Raw genomic sequence first — 19,941 nt, forward strand, 5'->3', positions numbered from 1 at the left:
TGGGCTTTGCCCATTTCCTCTGCCTGAGGAAAGGGGGTGACATGTTTTTCTAAGGGTTCTTCTCAGGGGCCAGAAACCCAAAATGTGTGGTAAACTGTGAAGCATCTGAGGTGCTGCTGTGCTGCTGTCCCTCCTCGTCCCTCCAGGGTGGCTGTGATGCCTCTGCCCTGCTGCTGCTGCAGAGGTCAGCTGCAAGCCATCAAGGAGTGCCCTCAGAGGCCACCTCTGAAGGTCCCTGAATGGCACTGGACGTCGTCTGGGCTCTGATGGGCCTGTCGGTGAGCCTGCGAGGAGACCAGGTGCAGGGTGTTCACACTTTCTCTCACGAGGAATGAAAGAAGCTCCTCAAACTCGGCTGGTTTCAAAAATGTAAGCCCATGGCCAGTAAGTTAAATGACAGTAACACGGATCATTTGGAAACAACATCATGAAGCTTCATGCGTGACTCCTGAGAACAAGGGCACCTTCCTGGATCCCTCAGCAGAGCTGCCACACTCACAAGCCACATGGAGACGGCACTGGGTCTGGCATGGAGCCCACACTTACGTCTCCCACTTGCTCAGCAAACATCCTTTATGGTCACTTTCTCTCCTTCTGTGCCCTTCTCAGTGGGTCACATCAGGAGGGACACGAAGCTGTTTTTCCATTACTGATGATGTTACATTTGATCCCCTGCTCAAGGCGAGCTCTGCCAGCCTTCTTCACTGTAAACACACCTTTCCCCTCTGTGCTGCAAGCGAGCAGGACGTCTGCTGGATTTCCCCATCATAACGGCATCATTCCCCATTGGAATTAATAAGTAATCTGTGGGGGAGACTGTGACTCTTTCTTTACTCCCCAAATATTTCACCAAATGGTTTCAGCATCCTTGATGGTCCTTGTCTGGACTGGTGATTATACTGGGGGTGGCAAAAGCACTTTTCTAATTCTGTTATAAACTTCTCCATTTATTTGCTCCCATTTTTCTAAAAGAAAAAGAGCTTTCTCCCCTGTCTACCCCCGGACATCCTTTCTTTAGAGTTATGTATTACATCCTATCAATTTCAACTCTCTTTTTCTGTTTAATATGTTACCATCCATTAATATCAATGTCTGCTTTGATGGTTAAATTATTCCAAATTTGGCCAGTAGGCAACTCTTTCAGCTGGCTTCTCTGTCATTTCTACAAGTCTTTTTACATTTTTGAGCACTTACTTGCTTCCTGGAATAACAAGATATTCTGTCTCACATTGTACCTCTCCTGCTCCAAGCCTGGCATGAGCAAATAAATGCTCCAAGGAGCCCTGGTTCTCAAACTTTGGGTCTCAGGACCCCTCACACTCTGAAGAATCACTGAGGAACATGAGAGCTATATTTACATCATACATACCTATCAATACATACCATCCCAGAAATTTAAAAAATTTAAAATATGTACTAATTTCTTTTAAAATAAATAATATATTCCTTACGTGTTAACCTAAATAACATATTTTAGTGAAAAATAACTATAATTGGTGGGCCGGCCTGGTGGCGCACTGCTACAGTGCGCCGCTTGGGAGTGCAGTGGCGCTCCCGCCCGAGGGTTCGGATCCCACATACAGACCGGTTCCCGCTCACTGGCTGAGTGAGGGGCGGGTGCGACACGGAGGGTTGCGATCCCGTTGCCGGTCCCGATCCGGTATGGGCACGACACTGAGGGTTGCGATCCGTTGCCGGACACGAAAAAAGACAAAAAAAAATAATAATAATAACTATAATTGGCAAAAGTAAAACATTTGCTATTAGCAAATTTATTATAGAATGGGAAAAGTGGAGAGTATGTTAATAGTTTTTCAGATAAAAATGAATATTTTTTAAACAACAGCAAGACTCAAGTTGTAGTTTCTTAAAGGTCGGGGTGACAGTAACTTAAAACTTACATGGATTTTTGTGCAAGTGAAAAGATACTGTGTGAAAGGAACGTCTCACATATGTGCCTGACACACAGCAGGCTCTCAATACGTGAGCCCTCTTCTTGTCTTTCTCCATTAAGAATGTGAACTAGAAATCGATAAGCATCTGAATCTGAAATGAGAACACCACAGAGATGATAAAGCAGACTTGACAGCAGGGTTTGTGAGGACAACAGAGGCTGCTCTGTGACTTCTGTGGTCGTATCCACACAATGTCCTCTGATAACGCAGACCAGAACGTTTCCAGCAATGACCAGTGGTGATTCCATTTCAAGAGGAGATGTTCTTGGGGAGAACTTCCAGCAAGAGCATTAACTTTGTGAGTTGACAGCACAGCTGCTCACAGGAAGATTCCTTGGAGTAGAAATAGTCTAGAGGCAGGTGGAGCACCCGGTCACCTCCACCACCTTCCAGCAAACCCATCCTCCTGTACTTCCAGACATCCTGATCTTGTCTGTCAGAGAGCAGCTGGTGTCACCTTTTATGAGGCTGTCTTCCTCCTTTGACTCTTTCATGAAGGTAATTTTTTTTTTCTTTTGGTGGCTGGCAGGTGTGGGGACCCAGAACCCTTGACCTTGGTGCTAACACTGTGCTCCAACCAACTGAGCTAACTGGCCTGCTCTCTCTACCTGACTTTTGAAAACATCTCCCCTATTCATTCTCACTTACACCTCGATTTCCTCACTTTTCACCTAGAATGAGTGCTGTGTGACTTGATCAAGTCCCTTAACCTCCCTGGTTACCAGCTCTGTTTTTACAAAATATAAGGTGTTGGATGAGCCAATTTGAACACCTGCAGGGCCTGGTTGACAATGGTAATGACACCTGGCTGGGCCTTGGGGCCTCGAGTAGCTGAGAGTGGCTCCGGCCAACAGCCAGAAGAAAACAGAACCTCAGTCCTACAACCACAGGGACAGAATTCTGCCAACAGCCCTGTGAGACCTGATGCAAAAGACCCAGCCCAGCCATATCCAGATCCTGACCGACGAACACTAAGAGATGGAAAATGGTGTTCTAAGTCCCTAGGTATGCAGTAATTTGTTATGCAGCAGAAAATACACTGGTGAATGGGTTTTGGGGAATTTGTGTCCTTTTCAAAGCTGTGCACGGTATTTGTGTGGTGGGGCAGACATGTGCATGTTTCTTGTTTTGGAGAGAACTGAATGCGTTCATTGGATTCTCTGAAGAACACATGCAGGAGTCAAAGAAGAAAAACCTGGAATTGATCAGTTGGGCACTGGGTGCCATGAACTCAGCAGAGTCCTCCTCCAAAAACATGGCAGCAGCTGGGCAGGGAGCATTCAGGGCTATGCTTGCATCCACTTGCTTACCACTTCTAGCGGTGCAAAGGAAACACTGAATCCAGAGCACTGCAGTCAAGTGTGCAGGGGCTCAGAAAACATTGGTTTCTTTTTTCTAGGCACAATTGTCTTAATATTAGCAACCTAATAAAAATTCCTCACATCCTTGAGAGCTTCCTTCTTTTTGTCTTAATTGATGTGGTTTACAGAAAATAAATTACACAGAGTGAATATTTTGCATTATTGTAGGAGATAAATTGATTGAATTATTATCCAACTTCAATCGCACTGGGATAAACAGATTATCGTATTTATGCTGACATATTAGGGACAAGATTTATTTGCTCTCATTTTCTAGAAGACACATTTTTCTTTCCAGAATTAGAATGATACATAAAACCAATTAACCCTGACCATCCCATCTGCTCAGTTGTAGCCCTATTCCTCTGTATTTTTAAGGTCAGGAAAATGGATGTTGAGGGTATCACAAAATAAAACCAGATGAGGCTACGGAAGGAAGAATAATCTGCAGGGATTCTGTGACATCAAGTAATGAATCTACAAATTAGAAGCCTCCCTTCCCATCTATAGTGTATACACTTGCTGGGTATGGGGAAGCTGTGAGTGGTTCATAATTGAAAGACACAAATTGGGTGTTCGAAATTAATAGAAGAAATATGAGTTTGTCAATATTTATTTTCATGTTAGCAAAACCTGTGTCATTAATTAAGAGGCACTTGAAATGGGAGGATTACAGCCTGATATGTCCTAGAGCCCAGGTCCCATGAGGCTCATGGAGGAAGCAGGAGACCAACATTAATGCCCCTGAAGGATGACAGCCACAGACCAGTGTCTTGGTGGCACAAATTCCTCCTGTGTGGTGAGGGGGTCCCTGACCATGCCAACACTTTACATTGACTTCCGAGAGAGGGGGAAAAGAGGAGAGCAGCAGAAAATGTGCAGGATGCCCCCCAGAGACGATGTCTCCTCCAAGGCCATCAAGAGTGTGGAGCAGCAATGCTCCAGAGCTCCCACTGTGCAGAGTGGCCTTTCCCCAGAACCCCTCTCTTGGGTGTGGCTTGCATCCTGTTTCAGCCACACGAAGACGGTGAACCAAGTGATGACAGCACCATGTGCCCACCACCGTTCACTCTTGAGGCCATCCTGGCAATGAGGCCTGAGTCTGGCCCAGAGGCTCGAGGCACTGAACAGCCACTAGTCCCAATGTGGCTGATCTCCAGAACCAGAAATGATCCTCTCTGTTTCAATCTGCTTCTAGAAGCTTCTATTTCATGGCAGATACACCTCTTGGGGACCTGGAAGGAGATTGTGAGGGGAGGGGACCACGGGGACGGCTTGGGCATGTCCAGAGGTTTCCTGTCCTCTCCTTCCATGTGCAGCTCCAGTGCTGTGACCTGCTGGGTGCAGGAGGATCAGGCAGCTGCTGGAGCACCATTGCCAGCTAGTGACGCCGCACAGCACTTAGGCCTTATGCTGTGTCTGTGACACAGTCTATGCATGGATCTTCGCCAACCGAACCATGCGAAACTGTTATAGAAGTCAGTTATGAGACCTGGCACACATCTCAAGCTGTGTGGTGGAGCAGGTGGTTTTACCACCATAAAACCATTATTTTCATGAATACAGCTAATGCCCTCTTAAAATGTCATACCAATTGATTGATGCTTTTAAAAAACTGAGTAATACTAAAAACTGGTGACTACTTCCATGACAAAAAGAGAGACAAACCAGGAAAAAACAGGTTCTTGATATTATTCTCAAAGTAAAGAGGGAAAAAAGAGGAAGAAATTCAACTATAATCAAACTACATAAACTAGAACTTTTTAATACTCATAAAGCATTCTTAGAAGAGAGACTTTCAGATACAAGGTGATTTAAAACTTTATAAAAATATGTAACAGCTTCACACTAGTTTATTTAAATTAACAGAATGTCCATTTTCAATATTTACAGATATTGAAAAAACAGAATTATGTTTTAGGTAATAATTCAAGACATGTAATTGCAAATACGTGAAAAATTCCAATTTCGTCCCAATATCTACTTAAAGTTTCAGATGACATCTTACCTGCTATGTACAAACACATGAATAAATAATATGGCAGAAATGTCTTCAAAGTTCCCAGGATTTGGGTTACAAAAAAAGAATTGGGAATTTAATCTTCTTTGTGTATAAGAATTATCTCTCAGCCCAGTTCATATTTGTCTTTTATATTTTCTTGTTTAATATTAGCTCTTCTTAAAGAAAAACACTGATTTTACTCACTGTTTTTCTCAGGAAGGATATGTGTGATCCAGTAATTAAAGAAAGTTGAGATTACTCTGGCCTGGTCTGGAAAACAAAAAACCAAAAACAAAACAAACAAAAATAAAAATCATAAATTATTATTTTGTAGATATTAGCCTTTGAGCCCAAAGCAAACCCTGAAATAACCTAATGGAATGCAACTTTGGTATAAAGATGACATTGGTAGTGACACACCACCCGTGTGAATCAAACATTATGTGACAAACATGGCCAGATGGTGGCTCAGCTCTGGACATTTGTATTTTACTTGGGTCTGATCTGTGCAGGCTCATGAGTTCTATCAGACCTGAACAGCATCATCCCACAGTACAATACCACAGGTAATCTCATCTGAAAGAAAACCATACACAAATTGAACTTAAAAGGAAACAGAAGTTTATGTCAAAGAAGTTTATGAACAACTAGAAAAAAGTTAAAAGTAGAATCCTAAGACAATATAGGAATTAAACAGCATCCACATTTCAAATTTCAGGGAAGCTAATACTATGCCAAAAAGCAAGTATTAGCCGAAAGCACGCTACCAAGGAGATGGCTGGTCTTTGACATAACCTGCCAACCTTTTTATCCTCTCACACTGTGAGTAAAGATTGTCCTCGAATGTCAGGCTTTATAACTTGTACAGACTATACAAATGCTGTCACCTAGAATCTAGTTTATGATGGACTTCTCACATTAAGCCCCAAAGAGAAGAGAGCAAAACAGACATACAACCTTCCCAAGTCTGGCTCAGATCCTGGCCCCGGGGAGTGAGTTAGTTCACTGCCACAGATGCTCACATTCACTTGGGAACTGCCATCACAGGGGATCTGAGGCGCCACCAACCCCAGCAGAAGCACACTTCAAAGAGTTTCCCAAGGCAGACCCTATTCTGCCCAGAGGCAAGGTGCCTGATTTCTGTAAGCAACAGTCAGGATAATAAAAACGTAACTTCAATACAGAGAAGTAAAGGAGGATTAAAGGTGGAAATTGCTACAGCACCTTATTGGTGCATGGCATGTGATATAAATTCAAGGAATGGCAGCCATTATTTATGATAACATAGGTATATGATAAAATGTAATATGTTAAGTGAGATCTATCAGTTTTACTGAACACCAGCTGTGTCCTAACACTGTAAAAACACATGCATTTAACTTGTGAAAAGATTGTCTACATCTCAGTTGAATGAAGCATCTGTGATTTAGAAAAGATAATCACTGAGCCAGTGAAGAAAGGAGCTACAAGTAGAAAACACTCTATCCCTGCTTTCAAAATGCTGTTAACTTCTATGCTTATCTTACAGAGATGAGAGATACTGCTACTAATTAGACTTCTAAGCTACCTTTATGAAAAAGAAAACAATTTCAAAAAGTTACATAACTAAATCTGCATTAAACAAATCCAATATTTGAAAACTAAGCTTCATTGTTTATAAAATTTTATTTCACAAAACAGCTTGACATAGGAAAACTTTAAATGCATATCCTACATGCACTCAAAGGGAATACATTTTTACAAAAAATGGGTTCATACTTAAGTTTTAGTTCTATCAATTGCTTAAAGTAAATGTGCTTGTAGACAAAACTTGCCCAAGAATTTTAATATAAGATAACAATGATTTTAACATTGGGGATTCTGTTAAATACCCAACAGCTGTCAAAACTCTTTGATGCATTTCAGAACATTGCATAAGAAAAGCTTTGAGAAACACAATAAAAATTATAAAAGTCTTAAAAGTCTTAAATTCAAAATGTCAGTTTATTTTCATCTCATAAAAATCTCATATTAGTTTAACATAAAATTGGCTTTTTGCAGTTAGACATAAAATTTTATTATGGAAATCTTAATAATACAGTAGGCCTGACACCCCCCAAAAAATAAAGAAATGCTGGCCTGTGAGTTAAATAACTCCTGGTTGCTCCTTTCCAGGATGACGACCACTGCTCCAGCGGCCCACGTCTCTCCCTCTCTTTAGGCTTCTCCCCACCAGCAGCTGCACATGCTGCTATTTCATTTTGACTCCACTTCCTCCTCTGGTCTTATGTCTTGATGTCCCTTGCAGCCAACCCTCCTGCAGGGTCAACTTTACTTGCTGTCTCCAGTTACTCTTCTATTCCCTAATGAAGCCTCAGCCCCCACGCTACTGCTTTGTCCAGGTGACCACCAGCCATCATCACAGCCCTCAGTCTCTCCCTGGAGGTCAAACAGGTATTTCAAATTTAACTCCCTCAACACTGAGCTCCTGGTGGGTCCCCTCATCCCCAGACTCGCTCCTCCTAACAGTCTTTCCCCCTACTCATCAGCTATTTGGTTCTTACCATGGCTCAGGCCAAAAACCATGTCTCCCCTCCCATACCCAGTCAGCCAGCAGATCCCACTGGTTCTTCCTCCAAAATCCACCTGGAATTTGGCCACGCCTCACCATATTACAGCTTCACCCAGGTCTAGCTGCAGTCGTCTTTCACAAGAGTCATTATAAAGCACTTACTCGGTCTCCACTCTTGACCTCCTTCCATCTAGTCCCAACAAAACAGCCCAGCTATGTGCAGAGAGGGCACCGCTCCAGCCACATGGGCCTCTCGCTGCTCTGCAGCACCCCCAGCATGTTCCTCTCTGAGCGCCTGCGCCTGGCTGCAAGAATGTCCCCTCCTGCTTTAAGCTTTTCTCCACACCTGATCTGTGAGATCTGTTACATATGTTACTCATCTTGCTGATTTTGTCTCCCCCTCAAGGCGCCAGCACTTGAGGGCACTGATGAGCCCCAGAGCCCAGAGGAGCGCCTAGGCACTAGTGGACGCAGGATAAGTATCTCACCAGATAAGGTGATTCACACATGTGTGAGGTTCCTCCCAGTTACCCCAACCCACGATGCTCTTCAACTTATGAATCGAAGTACTTACTGTCCCTGCCATCCATGTGTTTGTTCACTATACCAGTGCCATATTATAATCGCTTTATCATTACCTAACCTGATTTGCCATCTGGCTTTTTTAATATGTCAGTATTGACTCTTCAGCTACACTAAGAGGTTTCTGAGGATGGAAGCCATGCATTATACTGACTTTGAAACTCCCTCAAAGCAATCTGCACAATCTCTTTCACTCGTTCATTCAGTAGAAAACCTGTCAACACCCACCTGAGGCAGACCTGGTATTCTGCACTCAGGGGGTGTGCAGGTAGAGCAGCTGTCCAAAAACAGCCCTGGTTTCCTGATTTTCAGTGTTTGCAGATTTCTGTGGCCTAAATATTCCCACCATGGCCCACATCACCACACATGGCGTGAGGAAAGCAGGAGCACAACTGGCCCCAGCATTCTACAGTTTGCATGGAATGAGTACCCAAGAAAGGTGAGGAAGTAAACAAAAGAATGCAACAGTAACGCAACACTCTTTCTAACTGTAGAGGTTCAATAAGGCACACCAAGATATTCGGAGGATAGAAGGAATTTGCCTTCTACCAATACCACAGAGAAGGAAAAGGGGAGAAACAAATTCTTTCTCTCCTATTTAAACTTGAGAAAAATTGGCTTTAAGAGCTGATACCTCACAAGTCTAGAAAATCAGATTGCACATGCATTTTTGCATATATTATATGAAACATTTTTACATCGAGCAGAGGTACAGGAAGCCCATTCCTCTGTGGGACGCTATTCTCCCAAGCCACATGCTGTTGTCATATTTTCCAATTCATTGCTGCCTTGGTGGGGTATACATTTTCAGAGATAAACCCTGATGAGAATATTTTAAGCAGGAGAATGAATAAATTGCACAGTACTTACCAGGAGGCATCATGCAACGTTCTGGGAACACTGCCAGAGCACCCTTCAACCTCTCAATATCCTGGAAAAGTAATAGCGTTTTCATGTGGTCCAGAATGAACACATCTGAGGGAGGCAAGCTGTGGGACTCAAGACGGTGAAACAGCTCTCCAGTGGCCTCCAGGCAGATGGCTGAGTCTATGTCTTTGGAGTTACCTAAATGAAGTCAGTATCACTTAGAAACAGTTTTATTTTATGTTTATGAACTAAAAATAAACTTTCATCTCTTAAGGATAGCCTCAAACATACGAGGGTACTTTTCCACTCAGAATGAGCTGTCTAGGATATAAAAAGCTATCAGGAGAGAAAATCAGAATAGAACTTTGAAAAGTAAATGAGGACAACAAAACGCTGCTTTTTGAATGACTATGGAAACCTGTTGTCTGTTCATATGTTTGATCTTTTAAAACACTTTCCAAGTACAACATGCAATTCAAAGTCATGAACAGCAGCAGGATAAACCAGACAATAAAACTAAGTTCTCCATATTTATGTCATGTATCTTTAAAAGAAAAAAAGAGTAAGATTGTTGGCTGTTTAGGGTAAATCAAGGAAAACTATAAAAACAAGATCCTGGCTTCTATTGCTTCCTTTGAAAGGACAACCATCAGTCTGTTGTTGGTCTTGTGGAGATGTGTCTTTCTTTCCTGCCTGCTTTTAAGATTTTTCTTTATCGATGGTTTTCCGCAGTTTGAGAGTAATGTGCTTAAGTGTGGTGGTTTTTGTATTAATCCTACTTCGAGTTTGCAGAACTTCTTGAATCTGTGACTCTATGTCCTTCACTGATTTTGAAAAACTCCCACTATTGCCTCTTTGGATGTTGCCCCTGCTCCGTTCTCACTCCTCTCCACCTCAGACTCCAGGGAAATGGATGGACGTTTGGCCTTCTCCCTCTTTTCTCTATTTCCCATCCTTTCTCTGTCCATCCTTCAGTCTGGAGACTTTCTTTCAACTGTCTTCCCAGTTACTAATTCTTTTATGCTGAATGTAATCTGCCATTTACTCATCTTTCAAAGTTCTGAATTTTCAGTTATTTTATTTCTCAGGTCTAGAATTTCCATTTGGTTATTGTAATAGATTCAAATTACCTGGTTAAATTCTCCAATTTTCATCTTTACTCCACTTTCTCCCTATTTTCTTGAGCATCTTTATCACAGTTACTTTAGTTCCCTTGTCTGATAACATCAATATCTTCCACTCCTGTGGCATGCTCCCACTGACCTTTTTTCTCATGGTTTTCAGTTATATAGTCCTGCCTCTTGGCATGCCTAGTAAATTTTTATTGAATGTGTATGAAAAATTATGGATAATGGTATTTTCCTCCAGAGGCATCACCCTTTGCTCTGTTAGGCAGATAGAGTGGGGGAGGACCACCTAGAGGCCTTCAGGGGCTCACCCGGCCACAGGGTGGACTGCATGTTTGGCAAAGGACCACCTACATCTGAACTGCCCTTGTTCGAGGGCTGGGACAGTCATTGTCTGCTTAGTGTCTCAAGACAGTCAAGAAGCTCACTGCATTATTCAGAGGCTCTTTCTTTACTTGGCTTCCCACCATCGCACCACACAGTTTCAGAACTTGGCAAAGGTTTTAAGGAAAAACCAGCAGAGTGCTGGGTTCTGTTCTCCGACCTCTGTCCCACCAGCCGCTGCACTCTCTGCGCTCTCTACTTTTTGTCTCCCTAGACCTGTGAGACTGACAGACACTCTGTGTTTGTCTGTCTCCAGGGCTCCAAGGGTTCTTTCTCCACACTCTCACCCAATGCCAATCAGAACTGGCAAATGCCTTGAAGGAAAATGTGGCTATAGGATGCTGGCTCACCTCCCCATGTAGTTTCTGGGATTTTATCCTCTTACGGGCTAGTTTCCTTAGTAGCTCATAAATTCCTTTAACACATTTTTTTGTTTATATCTGGTGTTATCTAGTTATTCTTGGCATGATTGTTGTTCTGCCACAGCAACTCTATCATACACAGAAAAGAAAACCTACTGAGATCTTTCTGAATCTTACTTGCAGTGTGTTGCTATGTCTTCCTCTTTGTGTCATCTGGATATTTACATTTTCAATTTGTTAATACAAACTGCTGATGAACAGACCAAAGAGGAAAAGGCTAAGGTCACCTGCAACCATATTCTCAGTTAAAAATGATCTATTAATAATGGTATTTTTGCATCATTGTTTAAATCAGTTATTTACCTCCCAAATTATTATATAGTCAATACATCTCAATCTTGTTCATAAGACTAGTGTCAAATATCTTGTTGAAAAATGGATCTACTAAACCCACCAAGTTCCCCTGAATCTTCTAGTTATGTCATCAAAATAGAAAAGCACCTTACTCTGCATGCTTTTGCTGTGGGGGTAGCCACGTCTGCACTGGCCTCTTTCTAATTAGGTCAGTTGTTAACAACAGGTAATACAAATGTAAGCAATAAATCTACTTTCATTTTTCATATCTTACATCAATACAAATAGCTGCTCAAAAATGCTTTCTGAAAAATTAACCATAAGTTATACGTGGAAGAGTAAAATAAAATATGCCCTAAAGGAGAAAGGGGGTTTCTTTTACTCCTCTATCAGCTTATGAAAACAAACATGAGCTCATCAAAACCTCCAATCTGGATTTATCTTTTATATAGAAATATAGCCTAGATTACCAAGATAGTACAAAATCTGATTTTAGAGAAATAAAGAACACGAGGACAACCCACGTTTGGAGCCACAGCGTTACTGGGGCTACCTGCCTTGTCCCTTGACACGCCCTGAGCCCCATGCCAGTCCAGTTCTTTGGTGGAAATAATTTAAATATTGTGATCTTTGCCTTGAAACAAATTATTTCGAATATTTTAATGTGTTTTATATTTTAAACATTTAAATATTTTACTATATTTGTTTATTTTTCCAAATTTTAAGTGGATGCCATTATTCAAGAGAAAAACAGGACAAAACATACCTTCATATAAATAAATTTCTTGTGTTGACTTCAGAAAGTTTAGAAAACTGTCTGCCTTTTCACTGGTAATTCTAACATCTTCCTTGTCGGCATCTGTGACGTCTTCCTCGCTGGCGTCTGTGACATCTTCCTTGTTAGTGTCTGTAACTTCCCAGTCAGAACCTCTTACATTTCCTTGTTCACTGTTGCTCTCCTCAGGCTGGTACATGAAGCTGATTCCAGAGGCCTTTGATACTAAGCCAGCTGCTTTCTTCCTTCTAATTTGCTGTTTCTTTTTCAGCTTCCTTTTTTTGTTTTTGCTTATTGTGGGGCCATCTGTGCACTGTGGCTGTAATTTTTCTTGTAAAAGACTCTGCTGTTTCTCTAATTTTGCTTGTTCAACATGGATGTTATTGGGATTCTTAAAATTTTTCTTTGATTTGTGCTTTCTAATTCTTTTTCTCTTTGGTTGATCATGAGGATCCTGACCTGTTAAAAAAAATTCAAATACAAACAGTTTCAGTACAATGGAACCATAACAAACATATTAGGTTGAATAAATTTTCCATCAGGCTCTTACAGTATTAGAAGAAAAGGAATTTAAACTATTTCAGTGATTCTTGACTTTATACCTCACAGTCATTACACTATCAAAGATCCTGGGGCTAATCAGAATATAAATTTACAGTCTACTTTTTTTCCCAAAAAAGGAACGTATAGAGGATATATACTCATGGTTGTTGCAATTATGATATACGGTGGGTTTTTAAGGACGGAAGAGTTGTTGCAGTTTTATTGGGGGTAAAATGTCATTCCTATGGCCTTGGGGGAAAAACCTATGAATTTTTATGTTTTTTACATTTTACTTTAACCTTTCAAGAGTTACTTGTGTGTGAGAATAAAAAATAAATAATGGTGACTTGCCCATCTGAATCAGGAACAGGTCACATTTTGAAATGAAGATGAAGTTTGGGTTCCAGGTTTGCAGAAGTTGGTATGTAAATGAAATACGTCAATGGCATGCTGGTAAACGGTTAACAACCAGCTCTCTGAGTTGATCCATTTGCCAGCTTCCCTGGTGTAAGTATGGCTGATCTCAACGTACACTGTGATGTCAAGGCATGGGAAGAAACACGCACAGTTGATTAGAGTGGCACACCACTGAAATGGCACCCAGGGAGAAGAGCATAGGGAGGAAGCACAGAGGGTAAACCGTGGCACACAGGGCTGGCCAGGAATGGCAGATCCGAAACATTGGGAATAAGGAGAGAAGCATAAATTACTACTAGCATGACAAAGAAGGTCTCCCGTGAATAACTGGTATCGGATAGGTTTGACAGAAGACGGCGCTTAACCCTAGCGGGAAATTGAGAGGAACATCACTGCAAGAATCCTGCACTGCATCTAAGCTGGGTCTGCACACCCCAATGGTTGTTAAGAACACACACCAAGTCCACACCACACCTGCCTGTGTCGTTGCCCACACAGGACTCTTTGGCCCTGCCTGAGCAGATCTAGAACTGCAAAGCTTGCCACTGTATGATGCAGGATCTTTTTTTCAGACAATTCTCATTTTTAGGAAGTTCTTGTTTGATTTTTCTAAGCTGCATACTACCCCATCACAGATTACTGTGAGGAAACAAAATTAAGTAATGTGTATGAAATTTGTGATACAGTGTATGATGGTGAGATGTTATTATATTGAACAAAAACCTGCTTTCCTATAATTTCTACTCAAGGGCTTTAATTTTACCCTCTATAATTAGACAGAAAATGTCCAGTTTGTCTTCCGTACTGTAGTTCTTCAAAGTAGCATTCATATTTCACCTAAGTTTTCTCAATAACCTCAACAACTCCACTCGCAGAGCTGGGGGAGCCACCTGGCTGAGCATGTCCAAGATATAACCCCTGCTGGCTACAAAGCCCTGGGAGCCATCCCTTGTCCAGGACACTATGAGTTTATGTATGCAGCCTCGACTCCCACCAGTTTGATTAAGCAGACACATCTTGCTTCCCTCACCCTGAAAATACATAAAATAAGTACTTCATTAAGTATTAAACCTCTCCTCTTTCATCAGACACAGACATCCCACCACCAGCTTTGCATCACTGTTAAATTAAACACTGTGTTGTGGAAATGGTGACACCATTTCACTGCTACCTTTTGAATGAGAGAGTTCTCAGTGTTCTCCTGACACACTTGGCAACCATATCTATGAAACCTATTGCTACTTCAAATTTGGCAGGAAGCCAAAACTTCTCCTCATAAGATCACAATATAAGATTATTGCCTAGGCCATAATTAGTACATTTTATCTCTTCCCTCAAATAAGAGTTTTTAAAACGGTATTTTTCTATTTCATTTGCAAGTGTTAATCGACATCAGGACCTGCTAAGTGTAGCTGACAGACCAATGCTGGTTCACTAATATCTTCAAATAGCTGAACCTTGAGCTGGCTATAAAATGTTAATGTTCAAAAATTACCACTGTTTCTGGAATTCGTTTTTTTTAATTTCTCAGGTTCAGTTAAAAAAAGACAAAATTAAATCTCTCCTCATTTGTGTCTATTAAAGATGTATGCTTAGACTTCATTAATTCCAGGAAAAGTAATCCGTAGGGTATTTTATCATCCCAAAGTAAACCCATGTGAGAACCGATGTGACAGACCTTTGGGGAAGGGACAGTCCTCACTATCCACTAAGAACAACACACACAGGGCTTCTCCCGTCATTCTCTGGGTTCCTCATGACTATCTTCCTTCTTCATAGGCTCTTTCAGTCTAGCTGACCACCAATTTTATCCTGTGTTTCTCTCTCTCTCTGCAAGTGGTGAGACCACATATAAACTGCTGCCTGGCTGAGAATGATTACGCTATTGATCGGTTATTCTCAAAAGACTATAAAATAGTAATTTAAAAAGGTGGAGATGGCAATAAAAAATTCTATAAAATGATATGTATATCATACTTTTTCATATGAACATGTGTATGTGTGTATATTTTTTAAAAGGGAGACACAATATACATTAAAAAAAGATATTGGAAGTCTACATCCCAGGATGTTAACTTAACTGTGGCTGTCTTCCAGTGGTGTCAGTAGGGGGGACTGTGTTTTTTCTACTGTACTTTTCTTATTTCCAAATTTAGGGCATTGAGAAGATACTGCTTGAATAACAAGGAAAACGTATGTTAAACTTGATGAAATTAAGACATGTCAGACTTTATGAGATGCCACTTAATCCTGCTTAAAGAGAAACTTACAGTCTTAAGTACATCAGGAAATAAAAAAAGGCTAAAAATCAGTGATGTAAGCATTCATCTCAACAGGCTAGAAAATAACAGCAAATTAAACTCAACGAAAGTAGAAGGAAAGCAATAACAAACATAATAGCCAAAAATAAAGAATGAGGAAATAGTGCAATAGAGAGAATTCAATAAGCACTGAAACTTTTGAAGAAAGAAACTGGACAAACTACTGGCAAGACGGGTTAAGAAGAGAAGAGAGAAGGTATAAATGACCAGCATCAGGAGTACAAAACATGCTAATACATATCCTGTCCGTGTCAAAAACCTAATGAAACGATACCACAAACAACTCTATGCAAAAAAACTAGATAATCTGTTTGAAATGGAGAATACTGAGAAAAGTACAATGAACACACAAAGAAATAAAAACCTTAATAGTCCTATCTCTATTTTAAAAACTGAATGTGTAGTTGAAAATAATCCCACGAAAGAACTTCAGGTCTACGTGGATTCACCTGAGACCTACTAAACAGCTAAGGAAAAACACAACACCCACCTTACATAAACATGCCAGAGAACAGAAAAGACAGGCACCAGTTACAGTCCACTTGCAAAGCCAGCATCATCTTCATTCCAAAACCTGACAAGGATGTCTCAAGAAAGGAGATCCACAGGCCAATCTCCCTTATAAACATCGCTACAAAAATTCTAAACAAAATATTAATAAATACACTCCAGTGTTTTCAAGTATTTGATCATTTTTGACATCAATATATGATAAGATCTCATACCAAACTAGAAATAGAAAGGAAAATTCTAAATCTGACATGGATATCTACAAAAATGGACAGCTCACATCACACATAATGGTGAAATGCTGAAAACCTCTCCTCTGACACTCAGAAAGAACAATGCTCACGGCCATCACTCGTGGTCACTTCTATACTGGGGTCTAAGCAGTGCAAAGGTGAGAAGGAGATAAAGCGTGAGCATTAACCACTGATGGCATTATTGTGTACACAGAAAATCCAGAAGGATCCACACACAAATGCTCCACCAGCAGGTGAATGCACAGACGGCGCGGTGGCATACTGTTCATCAGGGACAAGCCACCAACACACAACTGCGCAAACCGCAAGGCCATGACAGTGAGAGAAAACCTAGAGCACACCTCCTAAAAAACATGCAGGTTCCATTCATATAAAGTTCCAGGATATGCGAGCTAACCCATAGGGGCAGAAAGGAGCAGAGGGGCTTCCTGGATCAGGCACAGGGAGACTTGGTGGTGACAGACAACGTGCATTATTTCAACTGCAATGATGCTTCAGGGGTGATACTCTGGTCAGAACTTATGAAATTGTACACTCTAAGCTTGTACAGTTTACTGTATGTTCATTACACCTCACCAAGCTGTTCAGAAGGACCACAGAGCCAGGCCCTGGCTCTGCAGTGCTTGCTCCGTGGCCGCTGAATCCCGTGCCCCCAGTTGTGAAGTGGGGAAGTAGGAAGCTACCCCATTGTCCCAGGGTCATTCGGCAGACAGAGGCAGCACCCAGGAGGCTGCCGGGACACGCCGGCCTGAGGAAGTGGCACACACTTAGGTAAGGTGCGGCCTGCAAGTTGTGTCCCCAACTTCAATGTCCCTGCTCATGGCTGTTCCATTCCTGTGGCTTAAAGTGTCCAGGTGGAGAAGGGCTTCTAAAGTTTCTACAAAATGAAGCATTGGATACAATAACTTACACACAAGCTCATACAGAAAAGTAACAATCACTAACTATCATATTTAATACTAATGCCTACAATTGTAGCGAGATGACCACTGTGGGTTACAAACATCAAAAAACTGAGAAAGAAGATGCCTATGAATACTTTTCACAGATGAGGTGAAGGAGAAAAGTCTCCTTGGGGACTGGAGTCTTAGAAAGAATGCAACGGTAATAATGACTTGGAGGAGTAAATGTAAACACAGTTGCAAATCTGTTTCTCAACTCAATTTATGCAGGGTGAACTTCACTGGCAGTGCCACCAGAAGCCACAGAACTCATCTGTTTTGCAATTACTGAACTTCTGTTCATTCAGACATACCTGTTTCTTTATAATGATGTTTTTCATTATGTTTTTCAGTTTCTTGCCAAACCAGAAAACATTTCTTAAACAGAAGTTGCATTTACGTCAGGGTGGAAAGATATCCACTGACAAAGAGTCCCTGGCTTGGCCAAACTTTATTCAGGCCCTCCTGGAACCTTCTCCTAGGTACATGTATTTATGCATCTGTACATTTCCTTGTAAAATCCAGTTTTGCCAAGAATCCTGCTAAGTCAGTTTAGCAAGAACCCCTGACCTTTGATCACTCTGGATACTGATCAGGTTCCTCATCCCACACTGTCCCCTGTCCCCGGGTGATGTCTGGTCATGCTGACCTCTCTTCAGCAAGAATCCTTTTAGGTGGGTTTAGCCAGAATCCCCCTCATCCTTGATGTTTCCTCTTAGTAATTTCCCCTTCCTAGCTCCTTGGCTGGGAATTTCCCCTTGCCTGTGCTGTATATTAGAAGCTGAGTCCTGTCTCTTTCCCCGCTGCAAGACCCTGTTGCAGTGGTCCCTGCACCTATTGTGATGAATGGTCCTTAATAAAGTCTTCTTTCCTGTCTTGAACAAGTGTCACAAATAATTTTTGCTTTAACACCAGACATAACTCAGCTACAACCTCAGGGCTTCCTCGGGCTCTTACCAGAGGGTGTTGACGAGCAAAGAACAAGAGACCATAAAGAATCAGCCAAAATAAGATACTGAAGGACTGCAGCAAAATTAAAATTTTAAATTAGTCTGTGATACCCATTTTCTCTTGTAAACTATAAGCTTCCAGCGGAAAGAACAAGGTATAAATTACAGACAGAGCCTAATAACCACGTATTTGGGATTTATGTATCTGATACAAAACCTATGCATAACGTATTTCTATGTGGGAAAAGAAACTGATTAACTATGCAAAGTGTAGATCTGGTTCTTTCTCCTTATTTCCCAGAAAGATGACAATTTTTTTTATTCATAATCTTTAAATTTTTTTTTCACAATATTGTATGTTCTAAACATCTTGGGCCGAGCCCATGGCGCACTAGGGAGAGTGCAGCGCTGGGAGCGCAGCAGCGCTCCCGCCGGGGGTTCGGGTCCTATATAGGGATGGCTGGTGCGCTCACTGGCTGAGCGCGGTGCGGCCGGTCTCAAAAAGGACAAATAAATAAATAAATAAATAAATAAACATTTAATCATAACTTCTGATTGGACCACCCGGCTCAGCCTGAGAAGGCGACCACGTTCACAAGTGTGATTCTCTGGGGGGTTGGGGGGGGGTGTCAGTTTCTTACAGAAGCACCAGAAAGTGCTCATTCTGCAACAGGAGGCTGCCACGACAGTTCGACCATCTAATTCACAGCTGTAGGCCCCTGGCCACAGTGAGGCAGGCAGGGGACAGTGGTCAGCAGATCCCTACTCTGGAGAATGCCATGAAGCACATGAGGCTGATGGGAGAAAATGTCACTGGTGACAGTGACAGCTGATGGCTGTGATGTGCTGGGGGCCCCCACGTGGCCCACCTCCCTGGACTCTGATGGGGATCAATCTGATTACCTCACTGTCCCTTCTCCCCCAAGCATGACAACTCGGCAGAGCCATCTGAAATGCCATCCCAACATCCACAGCTGCCCAGTCCCCAAGGCCACATCCACACCGCACATTCTCTGGGTCACTCTGTCAGATGGCACTGACGGGGATGGCCACACAGCTGACCACCCCTCTGCCCGGTGCTTTTCTCCCACCCTGGTGACCAGCCCTTTCTGGGAGGCCTCCTGACTCCCCAAAACTAGGACTTGCGCCCATATGTCATCCCCCAGCAGCACGAGGTCCACCTCTGCTGCCAGACCCTGACTCACATAGCCATTGCCATGAGGACGGGCAGCCACTTGTGCTGATGCCCTTCCCACGCCGCTCTCTCCAAGGTACCCAGCATGTGCAGCTGGGCTGGGAGCTCCCTCCGACCCCCAGCACAGCCTAGCCCCATGGGGCACCACTAGCTGGGGGTCCACGTCCTTAATGTCCCTTCATCGCTCATTTGTGTCATAGCAGATGCCTATGCAGGGTTTGGAGACAGCAACACCCTTATCCAGCATCCTGAGTGCTGCACACAGACACACCTAACATGAGTGCATATAAAATAACTAGGCAACCGGCACCGTGAATGCTGACAGGAGGCAGGAGCCCTGGTAGACTGTCACATAAGTGTTTTAAAATGTTTAGTGGGGGCCGGCCCCGTGGCTCACTCAGGAGAGTGCAGTGCTGGGAGCGCAGAGGAGCTCCCACCATGGGTTCGGATCCTATATAGGGATGGCCGGTGCGCTCACTGGCTGAGTGTG

At 42.4% G+C, this 19,941-nt stretch overlaps 1 protein-coding gene across 1 annotated transcript; it reads right to left on the reverse strand.

The window, feature by feature from the left end:
• Positions 1–5,055: 5,055 nt before the first annotated feature.
• ERICH1 (glutamate-rich 1) lies at positions 5,056–12,614 on the reverse strand. Its single transcript, XM_008588616.1, has 3 exons — positions 12,312–12,614; positions 9,322–9,516; positions 5,056–5,588 (listed from the first exon to the last, which is right to left on the reverse strand). The coding sequence occupies exons 1-3, from the start codon at positions 12,517–12,519 to the stop codon at positions 5,515–5,517; spliced, it is 477 nt and encodes a 158-aa protein (XP_008586838.1). The 5' UTR covers positions 12,520–12,614; the 3' UTR covers positions 5,056–5,514.
• Between the last annotated feature and the right edge of the window lie 7,327 nt (positions 12,615–19,941).

This window comes from Galeopterus variegatus, unplaced genomic scaffold (assembly GCF_000696425.1).
Source record: "Galeopterus variegatus unplaced genomic scaffold, G_variegatus-3.0.2 Scaffold4925, whole genome shotgun sequence".
Classification (NCBI taxonomy): domain Eukaryota; kingdom Metazoa; phylum Chordata; class Mammalia; order Dermoptera; family Cynocephalidae; genus Galeopterus; species Galeopterus variegatus.

Coding starts and splice junctions, on each gene's coding strand:
- ERICH1 (XM_008588616.1), bottom strand. CDS start 12,519: ATGTACCAGCCTGAGGAGAGCAACAGTGAACAAGGAAATGTAAGAGGT. Junction 9,517..12,311: donor AGAAATTTATTTATATGAAG/GTATGTTTTGTC, acceptor GACTTCATTTAG/GTAACTCCAAAGACATAGAC. Junction 5,589..9,321: donor ACGTTGCATGATGCCTCCTG/GTAAGTACTGTG, acceptor TTTGTTTTCCAG/ACCAGGCCAGAGTAATCTCA.